The sequence below is a fragment of the Mus musculus genome, chromosome 2, assembly GCF_000001635.26.
Source record: "Mus musculus strain C57BL/6J chromosome 2, GRCm38.p6 C57BL/6J".
In the NCBI taxonomy this organism is placed as follows: domain Eukaryota; kingdom Metazoa; phylum Chordata; class Mammalia; order Rodentia; family Muridae; genus Mus; species Mus musculus.
The window spans coordinates 118,895,347-118,911,303 of record NC_000068.7 but is presented as its reverse complement, the minus strand read 5'-3'; the positions used below and the strand labels follow the sequence as shown (position 1 = coordinate 118,911,303).

General features: G+C 54.0%; 1 protein-coding gene and 1 long non-coding RNA gene across 12 annotated transcripts in view; one reads left to right on the top strand and one right to left on the bottom strand.

Moving 5' to 3' along the window:
- The window catches only part of Bahd1 (bromo adjacent homology domain containing 1), a 24,193-nt gene extending 13,225 nt beyond the window's left edge, over window positions 1-10,968 (bottom strand). For 3 of the 7 annotated variants that reach the window (XM_006499265.4, XM_006499266.4, XM_006499267.4), the window contains exon 1: window positions 10,858-10,968. In XM_006499265.4, the coding sequence (XP_006499328.1) occupies window positions 10,858-10,870 (13 nt within the window). In that variant the 5' untranslated portion in view covers window positions 10,871-10,968. Of the gene's footprint in view, window positions 1-5,380; window positions 5,469-9,365; window positions 9,406-9,546; window positions 9,903-10,857 lie in introns of those variants that run through there. The other 4 variants (XM_030250366.1, NM_001045523.1, XM_030250363.1 and 1 more) reach the window with 4 other exon arrangements.
- On the top strand, window positions 10,124-15,957 carry Gm32957. Of its 5 annotated transcripts, none has more exons than XR_003954052.1 (4): window positions 10,124-10,552; window positions 12,025-12,117; window positions 14,418-14,566; window positions 15,422-15,957. It is a non-coding gene; the product is annotated as a predicted gene, 32957 (long non-coding RNA). The 5 variants fall into 5 exon arrangements; XR_374924.3 differs by lacking the exon at window positions 10,124-10,552 and adding an exon at window positions 10,996-11,090; XR_374921.4 differs by lacking the exon at window positions 10,124-10,552 and adding an exon at window positions 10,996-11,290.

Sequence of the window (15,957 nt, the reverse complement as noted above, 5' to 3'; positions counted from 1 at the left end):
CCAAGCCTCAGTATTGAGGCAAAGCCCCAACAGGCAGGGGCTGAAGAAGGGAGAAAGGACAGCAAGCACCTTTCCTACCTACTGTTCCCTACACAGAGAGCACTGTGGGCAGAGAGCACTGTGCTTTAGTTATGTCTGTGTTCTGCTCCACGAAACTGACAAGTTAGGAGATAACCACACGCAGCACCAACTAGTCTCTAGGGGTTTTCTTTAAACATTTTTTTGGTATGTGCACATGTGTATGAGGGCATGCACCAACAGAACATGTGGTGGTCAGAGGACAGCTTGTGAGGGAGTCCCTCTCTCCTGCTAGGAGGGTCCTGAACACTGGACGTAAGACCATCAAGCCTGGCAGCAAACGCCTCTCTCCCACTCCCCAGCCACACTGTTGGCCCGAGGGGATTTGTTTAAAGGTCCAAGCCTCTACCTTAGCCAATTTACCCTCCCCCTGCTCTTCCTGGTGCTCCTGTGAGCACTCAGCACCCACTGCTCATACCTGGGCACCTCTTACAACCTTTGCCCCCAGTCAGCTCCACACAGCAGAGCTGAGACCTGATCAAGACTGGAAGAGTCTGAATTCCATGCCTTGCTTGGTTTACTTTTCAAAGCAAGACTTTGTTTTTAGGATTCAAAACATGTATCGAGTGCCGAATATCTATACACACATATACATACATAATACACACACACACACACACACACACACACACACAGAGGCACTTAATACAAGCCCATTCTTTTTTTCCCCCTCATTTAAAAAAATTAACTTTTGTGTACTGAGTGCTTTGACTGCATTTGTGTACCATCTGTGTGTCTGGTACCCACCAAAGTCAGACCAGGGCATCAGATCCTCTGAGACTGGAGTTGCAAACACCTGTGAGTTACTATGCGGGTGCTAGGAATCAAACCTGGTCTGAGCCACCTCTCCAGTCTTAGCTCATTCTCCCCCCTACCCCCAAGTACCAGGCTAAGGGATGGAAATGAAGCTCGAAAGACAGAAACTGAGCGTGGGCTAGTGGGATGCAGGGGAGCCTGGGAGGAGGGCCAGCATGAGAAGGCTGTGATGGGGAGCCCCAGGGCGGGCTCAGAGGTCTGCAGAAGGCACTTCTGATTCATCAACTGAGGGCCAGGTGTGTTGAGAGAACAAAAGCCCAGCAGGGAAGGCAGTGCTAGCCATCCCTAAGTACCAGGATGCAAGAAGACAACAGGCAGAATAAACTTTACCTAGATTCTGCCAGGTGGGTTCCTAGGTGGGGGTAAAGATCTCCAGACCAGGATCCCTCAAACCCCACTAATATACGCCACACTGCCCAGGCGGGGTTAGCAGAAGCACACTTATGCTTGGGGCACAACCCACTGCTCTGAGCAGCTGTTTGGAGACAGGAATAGGGACAGCGCTTCTCATATCTCAATAACTAAGGAGAAAACCTTATATTACTGATGCAGCACTCCTTACTAAAAGTCCATAGCTTACCAATCTGTTCTCTGAGCCGGTTCAGGAGTAGCAAATTATGTGTACTGGTCCAGCCACCAGGACAATGCTCTGGATGGACCTCAGAGGGAAAGCACTGCCTTGCCTAACATTTGCAAATCCCTAGCATCAGTTAAAAAAAAAAGGGGGGGGGGAGTGGACTTTAAGCCAGGCTCAGCGTTTCCAGTCAGCCTGGTAAGACAGGGAGACCCCAGATGCTTGCTAGCTACCTCCAGGTCCTGAACAGAAGTGACCCACCAAATTAGGAGGAGAGTCTGCCCGAGATCTTCCCAACAAAGAACCTCCTGAACAAGGCTCTCTCTCTCTCTCTCTCTCTCTCTCTCTCTCTCTCTCTCTCTCTCTCTCTCTCACACACACACACACACACACACACACACACACACACACACACACACACACACCCCAAGGCCAAGCCTTCCAAACATTCCAGGGAGTCACAAGGCAGGTTGCAAAGCTACCTCAACAGGTTGCAAGCCTGGGGGAGGGTTGGGTAGAATCTGACTTCCCCACTGAATCCCAGCCACAAGGCTTCCCCTGCTGCTGGCTTACTGGCTTGACTTACAAAAGGTTGAAAACCTCTTATTCAAAATGCTAGGGTGGGTTAACTATTTTAGATTTCTGGGTATTTTTTCCCAGTCCATTTTGGAAAACGTACATACACATACTTTACCAGGTACACACATCTGGAATCCCAGAAATAAAAATATGCTCCCAAACAGCTTTTGAAGCAATCCAAGGACTTCACACGCCTAGATTAGGGATCCCTCTGCCTTCAACGATCCCCCTCGGTCTACTGTGAGAGTCCACTGTGCCTATTCAAATTCACATATTAATTTGTATTTATTCAACTCTTTCACCACCATCCCTTTTTCTCTCCCAATTTGCCCTAGCTGCCTCATGGGAAAAAGTTCTACTTGTTACCTCCCACCAACCATTAATGATTAAGTGCACACACATTTATGACAAAGAATGCCCGAGATAGGCTGGGAGTTAAAAGCTCAGGGCCTGCCCAAGGCGGCAGTGATGGGTTTAGTCCCCAGCACTGTACACCACCAGGCAGGGTGACGCACACAGCTTTATCCCAGCATTCTGGAGGGGGAAGCAGGAGGATCACAAGTTCAAAGTCATCCTTGGCTGTGGTAAATGTGAGGCCTGCCTGGGCTGCATGAGAGATCCTGTCTCTCAAAACAAAATAAGCAATAAATCCAGAAAAGATAGCAAGGTGGACGCAGCAGTAAAGAGCCAGAGTAAAGACCCGTCCTCCAAGATATCTAAGAGAGCAGAGAACTTGATTCACCAGAGCTTCCTACTCCATCAGGAATGCTATTCTGTATTCTGGGTACCCAGTACCACCTAGCACATGACAATCACTGCATCTATCCTCGCAACAGTCCTAGGGAAAAGTTGTTAACATCACATCTTCAGCAGACGAAAACAGATACAAAAAGTTCATTTAAAACAAAAAAAAAAAAAAAAAAGAAGAAGAAGCCGGGCGGTGGTGGCACACACCTTTAATTTAAGCGCTTGGGAGGCAGAGGCAGGCGGATTTCTGAGTTCGAGGCCAGCCTGGTCTACAAAGTGAGTTCCAGGACAGCCAGAGCTACACAGAGAAACCCAGTCTCAAAAACAAACAAACAAACAAAAAAACAAAAGAGGAAGAGGTATGGAATTGGTTGGGGGTGCTCTGCAGGTAAAGGCACATAGTGCCAAGGTTGATGTTCTGAGTACACCACACACACACACACACACACACACACACACACACACACACACCTCCCTCCATCCTCCCACCTCACCTCTGAGTACTATGATAAGCAAGGGCACAGGCAGGGCGCCCAGGCACGGCTCAGAGCCCTGACTTCTACGCTGTTGCCTGGCTGCCATTCTCTAGAGCCTGGGTCACAGCCCAATATAAAAGTTGTTCTTGAATTTTCAGTTTAAAGAACTGTTTGTACAGACAGATGTGTTTGTTCACACATCTGTAATCCTAGCACTCAAGGTCAACAGAAGGATGGAGAGTTCTAGGTAGACTGGGCTATACAGGATCCTGTCTCAGTACAAACCAACCAACCAACAAGCAAACAAACAGTTGGCTCAAAGTTCTAAAGAAACTCTTACAAGCATTTTTTAAACAAACCCATTTTATTACCTAGAAAGTTGTGCGTGTTCCAGAGAGATTGAATTTTACAGTTAAGTCCAGAGCACCAACGCCAGTCTATAGGCCTGAAGGAAATCCCTTTCCTCTGGCTTCTACTGCAGTGGAGACTGGGGGTGCCCTATCCTGGTGCAGACACCCACCTTAACTTACAGACAGAGCAACTGCTCCTGGCTTCCTTTCTTGAGAGCAGACAATCTCTAGTACTTTCGATTTTCTCTAAAAGATCATTTCCTCTCCATAGTATTCTCTTTTTCTACATACAGTGGAAAGCAAAGCAAGTGACACCAAGCCAGGGTTGGGAAGCTCCCAGGTGACCCTGATGGCCGCACTACTGTGGTCCTGCACTTCAGGGTCTCAGGGCATCAAGCAGCACCCCGATGATAACTACCCTGAGAACACACTTCTAAACCACTTGGCCACACAGAAAGCTGATAAATAAATTGTGTTATCCCCAAACATTCTGGACAAGTGACTACATTTGAAGGGCCCATTCCTCTCTCCTGCAGAAGGAAATGGAAAAAGACGTATTGGTAGAGGTAGAAACTAGATACATTCTTTTACTCCTAGCTAGGGAATCAACATATCTGTCCTTCCCAGATCTCACAGAAAAGGAACAAAGGCAAGAGAAAATAATTACACCCAAGTAAGTCTTTAGCTAGTACTGATATTATTAACTGTGAAAAGCCACCTGCCTTTTCATTCAAGTAACTTAAGTTCTGGTACTTGGGAAGTTACCAACTCATAAAGCCAGACCTAGAGACAAACTCTCATCCTTTCCTGGCAGATCAAGCCTGAAGAGGACCCTCCACAATGAGTCAGGTAAGTGACAATCCTTGCTGGTATTACCCACTGTGCCAAGAGAAATGTAGTACACTACCCCGGGACAGTGACTACACTCTGGGTCCTGTTCTCCAAACCCAGCGTCCCCTCACCCCCAGCTCTCTCACCAAGATGCCTGGGATAGATACCCAGACCCATACTGGGACCCCAGGAGCTGGCAGCCCTGAGCAGGATGTTTGAAGCCCATTGCTTCTTCTACTTCTTTTAGCCATCTTATACCTCATTAGCAGGCAAAACCAGGAAATGGACTGGACATACAAACATAATGAAGTTGACATTCAAACCAGTCCATTTTATTCCAGCTATGCGCCTCCCATAAAAGCTAGGCAGGCTCTCATCACCTAAGACCTCCCAGGCCTGACATGGAAGATTTCAGCAGCCTGAGGGGTCAGGACCTCAGAACCTCTGATCACTGGGTGTCAGGAGCCTTCACTACTAAACTTCATAAGCTCTGGGCCGAACATGGTATTTCCCATCTTTTTGAGAGCTCAAAGACAGGGTGTTGGCCCATCAAGACAAGGCCAAGCCCACACAGCTAGAGAGCGCTGGCTGGCGGCATCAGAACCATAGTCCCTCCAAAGTCACAAAGGCACAAAGGAAGCAAGCCTTGCCAGACTATGCTAGCAAGCACCCGCCTGTAACTACTTGGTAACTACTTGGGTCGGGGTAGTGTTGCTCATGTGAAATGCTTCCCCATTGAGAGATGCTGCTTTGTTTATACTCTCCACAACCCATTCATAAAAAGGAGGCCCTTTAGTGTCCGGACTGTTCATATAATGCTCCATAAACCCAGCAGCTTGGGCTGGCAGCTTTGGTTCAACACAGGCTACTTTTCAGCTCTGGGGATTTCCCCCCCCCTTTGGATTTTTTTCTCCTCCTTAGTGACTCACCTTGTGACAAGGCACTGAGGCCAGATGTTGCCTGAGCAAGGCCAAGAGGAACAAAAGTAGATAAAATGAAAACATTGTAAGTCCTCTTAGATGCTAAGATGGAGAGGTGGGAAGAAATGAAAATAATTAGCCAATTTTCACTGAACTCCAATTTCAAGCAGGTATGCTAGGTTGAATTTCTTTCGGGTCTACTGAAATTTCCTTCTTGACTGCTACCCAATTCACGCCTCGCCTCTAAACACCGAGAGTAAGGAGGCACTTCCTCTATCTCTGCAGAAGAGAGAAGAGAAGGGCTCTTTCTGGATTGTAATTTGCATCATGGTTGAATAAATTAAAAGGTTGTTTCCTCTTCTGATGGTTCTAGAGTTGCTGGCTCCAAGAGGGGCAAAATTTGCTCAAGGTGCGGAAACTCAGGCAATGTCCCTGAAAGGAAAGGACTGTGTCCCAGGATGCATGCTGCAGACAGCACAGGCAGATCAGGAGCGCACTCAGGAGAGGCTTTCTGAGGTGGCTTTTCTGTTACAGTAAAAGAGAAGTAGGATTTTTTTTTCTCTCTTAATTGACAGGGGAGAGGTCTGCATTGCCATGGCAACTGTGAGGGGTGGCCTTTCCGATTGGAAGGTAAATGCTGGTTCATTAATCATCAAACTGGGGCACAACTGAAAGGTTTGGGGGAAAGAGGATGGGTGCAGGGGTACATCTGTCTCTTCACTACCTAGTTCCAAACCAGTCATCAGTCTTCTCCCACATCCCCCATGGTGTAGGCTTGATCGTCAATACACCAACTTCTAAGGCACTTGGAATGATAGCATTTCTTCCCCAAAGCTCTACCTTGGGAAGTCAGTAAAAACACTTAATATAAAAGGAACCATACAAATCCCATCCACAGGGCTGATCCAGGGTTATTTGTCAGGGGTTCTCCGAATAGCGTTTTCTCCCTCACTGACACCCAGGCGGAAAGAGGTAAAGCATACGGTAGCATAGACAACAAGTAAACTGCCAACACACAGCAGAGCTGGGTACAGCAAGAGACTGGCCCCATGAGGACAATGGGAGGACAGGACCACAGCCCCTTTCCAACTCCTGTCTGTGTGGTGTCTGTCATGTGAACAATCTTCAGCAGCAGATGGATCAGAAACAGCAGTTAAACATGCCCAAGGCCAGAGCCTTACAGACGTGCCCTATTTATACACCTTTCACAGAAAAGGTCAGAGACCTCCAAGGACTGCATCCATACTGAGCATTTCTAGAAAAGCCAAAGGTTCCCCTCCATCCACACTGAATTCCACATCACACGACACCAAGAGTAAGATTAGACTACACACAGACACACGCGTTTAACTCATTACTTCGATTCCTAAGAACCTTCCAATCTACAAAGCATTTGAGAAGATACCATGTTAGACAATCCATTTTCACAAGCTCACTGGTCAACGCCAAGACAAAAAACAAGTGGGAGAGAAGGAAGGGGTAGGAGCTGGGTGCGAAGGGCAGGACAGACAAAAGTGCTCAGCAGGACTAGCAAATAGCCTTAGGGACATTGCCTAGGGTTAGACTGCAGCAAAAAGAAGCCAGCACAATTGAGTAAGAAACTGACATGTGGAAGGGGTGCTTCGGAAGAAAGATCTGGTAGCTAGCTGTGTACAGACTGGACCAGAAGAGCCAGAGGAAGCAGGAAGAAACTGACCCGGGAACATGGCAACAGAGAGGGAAGGAGGGAGGGAGACACCAAAAAGAACAAACCAACCCCAGCAATGGTAGTGCACACCAGGACGCAGAGAAGAGACTTGCTGCCAGTCCCAGGCTAGCATCCGTTCTAGAGTGATAAGAGGTACAGGAGAGAAACAAGGGAGGAGAGGGACAGAAAGAGATGGCTACCAAAACCATCTCAGTTAATGGCTCAACTCCCCAGGGCCAGCCCTCCCAAACACTCATCTGACAGACAAGTATCTCCTGCCAGATTAAACCCCTGCCACAGAGGGAAATGTTATTTTGGCAATTCCCACCTTCCAGCAGCCAAACCAGGTCACCCTTCTGACTGCCACCAAAAGAAATCACACACAGTGCAACCCCAGCAAAAGGAAAGATTCTCCAGCCTTCTCTGGATTTTAGACATACAATTAAACTCTCTCCAACAAACTTCAGTCTCTTGTGTGAGGTAATACCCCCTTTCCCCACAAGCCTCAACTCCACCCAAGCTGGGGTCCAGACTCTCCTGGGGAGAGAGCGCCGGGGTGCTATGAATGAACTCCATACCCTGTTCCTGCTCCTTTGGCAGACAGCAGCTTTCTCACGGTGGGCTTAGAGCCAAACACAGCCGAGTGCTGCTCTCGACCAGTCCCACTGGTGTGCCACTCCAACCCAGATTTTTCTCAGCAAAAGGCCATGTTCTCAGCTGTTATCAGCCTGAGACTCCTCTCTTCCTGTTCCCAACTTAATCACATGAGGAGGGGCACCGGAGCCGAGTGGATTTTCTCAAACGGGTAAACATCATACAGCCTAGAGCTGCTCACCCGCTGGGGTTAGCGCTCACAGCTTAAGCCAGAGATCCCAAAGTGTCCTAGAACAGTGGTGTCCCCAAGAAATGTGGTCTCTCTGAGGCTTTCCTTGTTGGTGGAAGATTATGGAGGTAGAAGATGGGGAGAAACGTGTCAGGTGGTACAAAAGAAAGCTGGAAACCTTATTTTATGTCTTCAAATTTCTGCCTCAATTTATGGACTCAGCTTTATCATGTCCCTATGTGGGTACCTTCTTGCCCAAGGAAGACGGCTACAGCAATAGTGAAGGCATCGCCAAGCACAGTGGGTGTGTGTGTTGGGGGGTGGGGTCCCTTAGTCCCAATCCAAGTAGCCGCCTGTGCTCTTAAGACTGCCGACAATGGGCCACTAGGAGACATCCCAGGTGGAGTTAAACCTCTACCGAGAGGCAGACTTGCTGAAAGCCTCACTGCTAGCAGGCTCCGCTCGCCTCTGTGAGTCCACCAGCCCATTCGCCACCGGCCAGGGCACTCGGTGCGCACACCCCTCAACCCTGCCCCTCCGCCTTGGCTAAGTCGACCCCACTCTTCCCGGAGCCGCGAGGATATCTGCGGCTACAGACCAGAGCCAGTGCCGCAGCTCCTCCCGGTGGACGCCCCGGCCCCCGCAGTCCCCAGGGCAGAGTCCGGCCCCGTGCCCGCCCCTTGGGGTGGGTGCCCCGGACTCGCTCCCCTCCCCGATACCACTACCTGCGCCCGCTCGGGCGCCGCCTTTGTCCGGCTCTTCACCGCCGAGCGGGCCCCTTGGGCCCGACCTGACCCGGTCCACGGCCCCAGAGGAGAGGCGGCGGGACTGGCAGGGCACAACCAGGCCAGGCCTGGAGCACCGGGTCCCGCTGTCACTTGGAGGCGGTCTGACAACTTCGATTCCCCCCGCCCCACCTCGGACTCGGCCGCCGCCCCGCACGGTCCCCACAGGGCCTCCCGCGGCCCACACTCGCTGTTCGAACCGGTCCCCTTCCGTCTTCGGCGCCTCCCTTCCTTCAGCCCGACCCGATCGAGTCCACACTACCCCTCGCCCTGACGCGGCCCCCATCCCCATCCCCCCTCCGGCAATTGCCGGTCAGCTCCCAACCCGGGAGGGCGCCCCCCACCCCGAGAGGGCGCTCCCGCGGCGACGCCCCCAGCCGCGGCCCCTAGCCTCCGGGACCACGATGGGGGAGGGGGCTTGGCGGGGGCCTTGCCGCCCGCGCACTCGGAGGCGAGCCGGCTCCGCCGCGGCGAGGAAGCACCCCGCGTCCTCCCGCCCTCCGTAGCCCGGGACGCCCGCGCCGCCGCCGCCCGGCCAAGCTGCCACCCTGCGGCCGCCACCCACCCCGCCCCCGGCCTGCGAGGCGGGCGCCCCCCGGGGGCTGTCACCTCGAGGCGCGCAATGCTCCCCGATGGCGGGACCGCAGCGCCGGACCCGGGGGAGGGAGGCGGCGCGCGCGGGCGGGCAAGCAGCCGCACCTGCTTCTTGTCGTCCGTCCGTCCCTTCCCGGGGCTGGCGGGGGCGGCGGCGCGGCGCGCTCGGCGGGGCGCGCTGACGGGCGGCCGGTCCTCTCCCTTTTGCTAGTCCGCCTACCTAGCTCGCTCGCTCTCGCTCGTTCGCCCTCCCCTACCCCCTCCTGGATCCCGGCTCCTAGCTCACCGGGACGAGAGGCGCGGACGGCGCGGCTTCGGGCGCCCGCAGGCCCTGGCCGGGCTGGAATCCGGCGGCTGGAACCCCCCGGGGGCGCTCAATTCCCGGGCTCCACGCTGCTGCGTCAGCGCCTCCTCCTGGGGGCCGGGGCCGGGCAGGCGGAGCGGGGGCCGCGGTCGGGCGGGGCCGTCGGGGGGGGCGGGCGCGCCTGGCCGGGGCGGGCGGACGGCTAGGGCCGGACGGGCGGGGCAGGCGGCCGGACGGGCGAGCAGCGGGGGCCGGGCTCCGGGATCCGCTACGCCGCTCGCGGTTCCCCCACAAACTCCCCGAGAGCGGAGCCTCCGCCGCCCTCCTTCCTGCTTCCTCGTCCTCAGCCAATCAGCGGCGCGCCCCTCGGCAAGCTCCGCCAATCAGCCGCCCCGCCCTGCGCTGGCCCCGCCAGCCAATCCGGCCCTCGGCTCCCCCTCCCGGTCTCCAACCAATCAGAATCGTGGGTCGGTCGTCCCGACGCAGGGGGCAGCACGAGGCGGCCGGGGGAGGCGGTGCGGGGAGTGGTGGGGCCTGGGGGGAGGGGTACGGTGCCAAGGGTGGTGGCGGGGGATGATTTTCTTTGCCGGCTTCTTGTATTTTCTCCTGGTCTTTGGAGCCTGAGCCAGTATCCCATGGTGACCTGACCCTGAAGCCCCAGCACCTCACTGCAGACCCCCACCCTGAAAAATCTTAGCGCGCCCCCTCCCTGACCATCACCCTTCTACATCCCTCTTTCCTCGTAACCTCTCCAGCACCGGCTACAGTAAACTGAGGGTCGAGGGGGCACCTCACCCTCAGGCTGCTGCCCCCATGGCAAAGCTTCGGGAAGACCAACCGAAAAATTCAAGCAAGAACAACACCCCCTTTCCTCCTGAAAGGGCCCCAGACTCGCGCGAAAGGGCCCCGACTCCTGAGAAGCCCCTCCCGCCCTTGCCTCATCTTTCCGACTTCCCTGCTTGCCACGTCTCCTTTCCTTCCTAGCAAGGTCGGTCCTGGCTCGGTAACCCCTCACCCGCATCTCTTTTTCCTCTTTCTGTCCTTCACCTAACGCCCCCCACCCCAGTTCCCAATTCGCCCTCTTTCAGAAGCCAAGTGTGGAACCCTCATCCATTTCCAGCTGACAGCAGAGTCTGGTCTGTGAGTCCTTGACACCCACACACCCTCTTCCACCACCGCGGGGAACATCAGAGCTCTCCGGTGGAGAGGGAAAGGGGCGGGCAGCCCAACAGGCGCGGCTGGACACACTCCTTCGCGTCCCCAAGCTAGTGTAGAACCAGTGCAGACACTTACCTAGCTTCCCCATAGTCGCCTTATGCTGTGGCTCCGTCTCTCACACCCACAGACGTGCTTTTCCAAGCCTGAGCACGCTCTCGGGGTCAGCTGGGTGGGTGGGCACAGCAGGCTGAGGTCATATGAAGGGGTGGGAAGTCCCTGGGAGGTGCGGGAAGGGGCTGTGTCCTGGACACCTTGTAGCGCCAGAGCCAGCCCAGGACTTCACTTCAAGGAGCTGTAATGTGCACACAGTAGGTTCTTGAGAAATACCGAGTCCACCCCTGAACAAAGCCTCATTTCCAATTCAGGCGGGGGAGGGGCGCTTTGGGAGGTAAAGGAGCAGGAGCAAAAAAGGGTAGTGTCAAGTCACCCGAGCCTGGGAGCAGCCGGGGAGGGGCTGGGCCCTGGAACGCCTAGGGCAGAGAAGCGCCCAGAGTGCTGAGGAAGCCTGGTTAGTAAGCAGGAAAAATCGAGCCTCGGAGAGTGGCTTAGGGGCTCCTCCTGCGCTCTATACAGTTCCCCACCTTTCCTAGACCGTGCTACTGACGTGCACTGACCCGGGCAGCTTTTAAGGTAACTAGGGCTGCCAGCCTCTGTGGCTGGGCAATAGCCTGAGAGAGAGAGAGAGAGAGAGAGAGAGAGAGAGAGAGAGAGAGAGAGAGAGAGAGAGAGAGAGAGAGAGAGAAGAGGAGAGGAGAGAGGAGAGAGAGAGAGAGAGAATTCATTTACCTCCAGAACTGCCCCCGGGGTCTCCCAAGCTGCCTACCTAGTCTACAGGACACGGTTTACCAAGGCCGTACTAAAATCGTGGTGCGCCAACTTCTCAAAGGGCCAAAGTCTCTTAGTACCTCTGTCCTCCTACTTCCCATCCTTAGGGAAGGCAAAATCCCAAACCTCGGAAAGTAGGGCACTGAAGGACTTCTCCCTTCACTGAGCCTCCCAAGGCAAAGGTGCTCTGCAGTGCTCCCCAACACTTACAGGCCAACTGTACTTTCCATCTCACAAAATTAGCCCCTCTCCTCAGCCAAGTCCATTATCGTGTCTCATGGTAGACCCCGGTCCTCAGATTGGAAGTAGAGGGTATTTCTGGCCACTTAAGTGAGCAAGGTAGGACAGCAGACTCTGATGATAGGGGTGGGGTGGTTTGAGAATGTGAGGATCAAGAAAAAATTTAACTGGTCACAGGGAAAGAAACTCAAGCGGCAGCCCACGTTTAACCTGGAAACTGACAGAGCCAGAGCAAGACTGCTGGAGTGGGCTTCTCCCTGGCACCTTCAGGTAAACCCCTGTGGTCCGGGTACCAGGAGAAGTTGATTTATTTGAGACCCAGGTGGAAGGGAAGAGGGACTGATGGTGGAGGACCCAGGAGCTTAAGTAGCCCAGCCTGCTCAATAGCCAAAGAAACTCTGTCCTCAGAGCTCTCCCTGTGGGTGGCTGGCTCATTTGCCCCAGGAGGCTCTGGCTCAGTGGGCTTATGGCTGGGGGTGGGGTCTGGAGGGAGGAGCGCAGGCTTTCTAAAGGCACTTGATGTTCCTCCTTTAGCAGCCCATTGATCTCCTGGGTCCCCCCTCTCTCTCTCTTGTTTTTGAACGCTGGTCCACCAGCCAGCCAAGAGGAGGCCAGGGTTTTAGACAGGCTGCGTGTACCCCAAAGGGAGTTTTTGGCCTCCTGTCCTCTTTCACTCTATTTTCAGGACCCCTGCATCTGGAACAATCCTCCTTCCAATCCAGAGCCTTTCCTGTTGTAGAACTATTTAATATCAATCCGGGGTTTCTACCCTGCCTTTGACCATTACGGTCCCAGATAAAACTCACACACACACACACACACACACACACACACACACACACACACACACACACACGAACTCACACACACACACTCATACACTCACACACACAACCTTTATCTTTATAATAAGCCTTAATCAGCACATCTGGGAAAGGCTCCTGCTCCCATGGTTTCTTCCTTAGTGCATGCAGCTCCCATCCCACTCCACCAGAACAGCTGTGCCACTGCCTGGGGGCTGTCACCTTTCCTCTCTCTCGCCAAAAAGGGTTTGTCATTTGATCTAGAAATGGATGGTCTGGAAATGGATGGATTCATCAGGTCTCCACGACTGTCCCCCTCTGCAGAGGCTTGCTATCTCTACCCATGCACCTCCAGAACCACGAGTTAGCTCCCTCAGAGCAGGAGAGCCGAGAAAAGGAGAAATCCAGGGCCCAAGAGAACATGCTGCTCACCCTTCCCCCACCACGTACAACCAGACTGACAGCAGGGACAGACTGGCAGCTCTGTCATCCCCAGTTCAGCCGAGAGGCACCCCACCCCACCCCCCTCGCTGCCGCAGCAGTCCCAGCAGACCGCCTGCCTTGAGATCCAGCCACTGGCACGGGTCGAGGCACCCAAGCCCGCAGCACAGTTTCTGTGAAGTTGGCACCGACCACTCTCACCTGCCTCGATGTCATGCCCAGGTGTCTCCTTTCTGGATGTGGGCAGGCAGCCCTCCCCTGCCTCACCTCAGACCGTCCAGATTCCAGGTCCCAGAACACTGAGCAGTCTGGCCCCTAAGCCCCACTGGAAGAGATGAAGGAATGGCTCTCTTTTGGAGGGACTCCTTGCCATAGATTAAATTCATCGCCAATACTTGCCCCCTCCCCCATCAAAGGAAGCCCCCCAGGGGTGAGGAAATAAAGTTAGACTTTTATAGTCCTTTTGCTGGGACCCGCTCACTCTTAAAGGGATCAGAACACCCACTCCTTAAAGGGACCTCCGGAAATTATTTGCCCCCAGGCAACGCCAAGTGTGTAAATCTGGTTTTTACCTGCTGTGGCCTCTTTCCCTAGGGATGGGAGAGTCAGAAGTGCTCTCTTTGTAACTAAGCCAAAAGGGTTGGGCCCCCTCCTGCTACCAGGGAGCCAGTTGATGAGCACCCATCAAAGAAGAGGATCGTTTCTCATCTCTAAGGGCCGCAGGATGGGTCTGAGGGATCAGGATGATGTAGGGGTCTGTGTGGGACCAGTCTTCATACAAGCCGCCAGCGCTTAGACTTTGGGGATTGCATTCCATGATGCTATGTCCCAAACCCCCATCTGTCCAGCGCTACCCTCCAGATTGCTAGCCAGGGAAGTCTTTGCAGGCTGCCCCTCCCAGCGAAAGCCCTTTCTGTATTCTCCTTCCCTTTGACACAGACTTCGCCTCGTTGGGTCCCCTGTCCTTCCCCTTAAAATGCATTCTCTAACCCACACTCAAGTTGCCTCCCTGCAGTGTCAACAACTGCTGCTTAAACCTATTTCAGGCTCCTTCCTGTCCTAGTCGGCGTCCCTGGGGTCCGCCTGCACCCCCACCCGTCAAAAGGCTGGGGGATGGGCACACCTCGGCTCCCTAGAGCACAGCAAAGCAGCATCTTCTCTCCGCCGCTTACTAGGCACATAGGTTCATTCAGCCCTCAGGGCTAGAGGGGGGGTGGTGGTCATAAATGGCGGAGAGGGGCCCGAGGGTGCTTCAGCCGGAGAGGAATAGTCACAAGTCGCACTCACTAAAGCCACCTCTTCTGTATTCTCCCTTCGCCGGTGGAGGGTCGACACTGCTGGGAGAAGACTGTCCTGACGCTTGGGAACCCGCCAAGGCCGCCCACCCTTGCCACTCTCAGGAGGAGACTCCCCCCATGGGCTGGAGCAGTGAGCCCCCTCCCCCTCCCCCGTAGCTGCAGCAGCCTCCGGCTGAGGTCAGGCTCCACCTCCTTTCTCCGGATGGAGAGCGCAGAGGGTTGTTTGTTGTTGGGGTGTGTGAGGGAGAAGGTTCGAGATCACCTGGCTGGGTGGGCACGCCTTTGGGAGTCGGAGCTGAGCCGGGTGGGCTGGGTTAGGCTGGAGCCTGCCCTAGAGGGCGAAGTACTAACCTCCCCCCGCCCCCATCCCAAGGTTCGGGCTGGGCTGCCGGGTCTGCGGCAGCTTGGGTTCTGCACCCGTCCACGTCCCCCTCCCCCCTCTGCGCTCCATCCCTTAGGGAGTGATCTGAATGTCCCAAGGCAGAGGCCAGTAGGAGAGTGACTTCCTACTTTCAAGATGCTTCCAGTCCGGCACCCGGATGGGTTGTGGGTAGAGGGAGGAGGAGACTGAAAACTAACTTTCTGAGAACATCGTGTAATGGCTGCTGGGGAGGGGCAGGTGCCAGGGTCTGCTCCCCGGGTGTAGGGCTGGGAAAGGTGCGGGTGTTCTGACAAGAGTCCGCGACGCGAGCTTACTTGGCAGAGGAGTCGGCTTTTTTTTTTTTTTTAAAGGCTGACCTTCGGGAACTGGAAAGATGAGGACACCCTTTAGTATAGGCAGGGAACTGTGAGACCGGCTGAGAGTAGAACCCGAAGCTGGAGAGCCACTGGGGCTACTCAAGTTTTCTAAGACACGCCACGTCCTGCCCCAAAGGCGTTGGGGGCACTCTAGATCATTTAAGGAAAAGAAAATCTTGTCCTGAGATCCAAAATGCAGACTGATCGAACAATAAGATCCCTTCCTGCAGGGGTAGTCGGGTTGCCCCTTGATTTCCTGGTAGTTTAACTTTTGGGTCTCACCTTCTTTCTCAGGTAAAAATTGGATGGAAATGGTTCCTTCTGGGGTACAGTGCCCTCAACGATGCTGCACCTTTACAGCTCCTACTACTGCCCACCTATCTGGGAAAAGTCGAAGAAGGCAAAAGCGACTCGCTTTTATTCTCTCCACCAGGCAGCCAGCCTTGCCAGCCCCCAACCCCTGTTTACTGGAGCAGCTACTGAAGAAGATGCCCACGTAGAGACCACAAGTGCTTCCTCCTACCCCACTCCTTTTGAGACTAGAACTCTCAGGCTATAGAAATCGTAGAGACCAGGATAGTGGCAACTATAAGCCACTGTGGTAGGCAAAGGCTGGTGAATCTCCTTGAAGCCAGTCTGGTTTATATAGTGAGTTCCAGACTAAGCGGGGTCTGTACTGGGGGGGTTGGGGCAGTGGGTCGTATGTAAATGGAGAAAAGTGAATTAGTTTCTTGTTCTTACCACAATCCCACTTGGGATGCAGTTACTGTGGGTGATTCACAGATGAGGAAACCCATGATTAAAGCAGTAAGTGCCTATTCCTAGTTAGA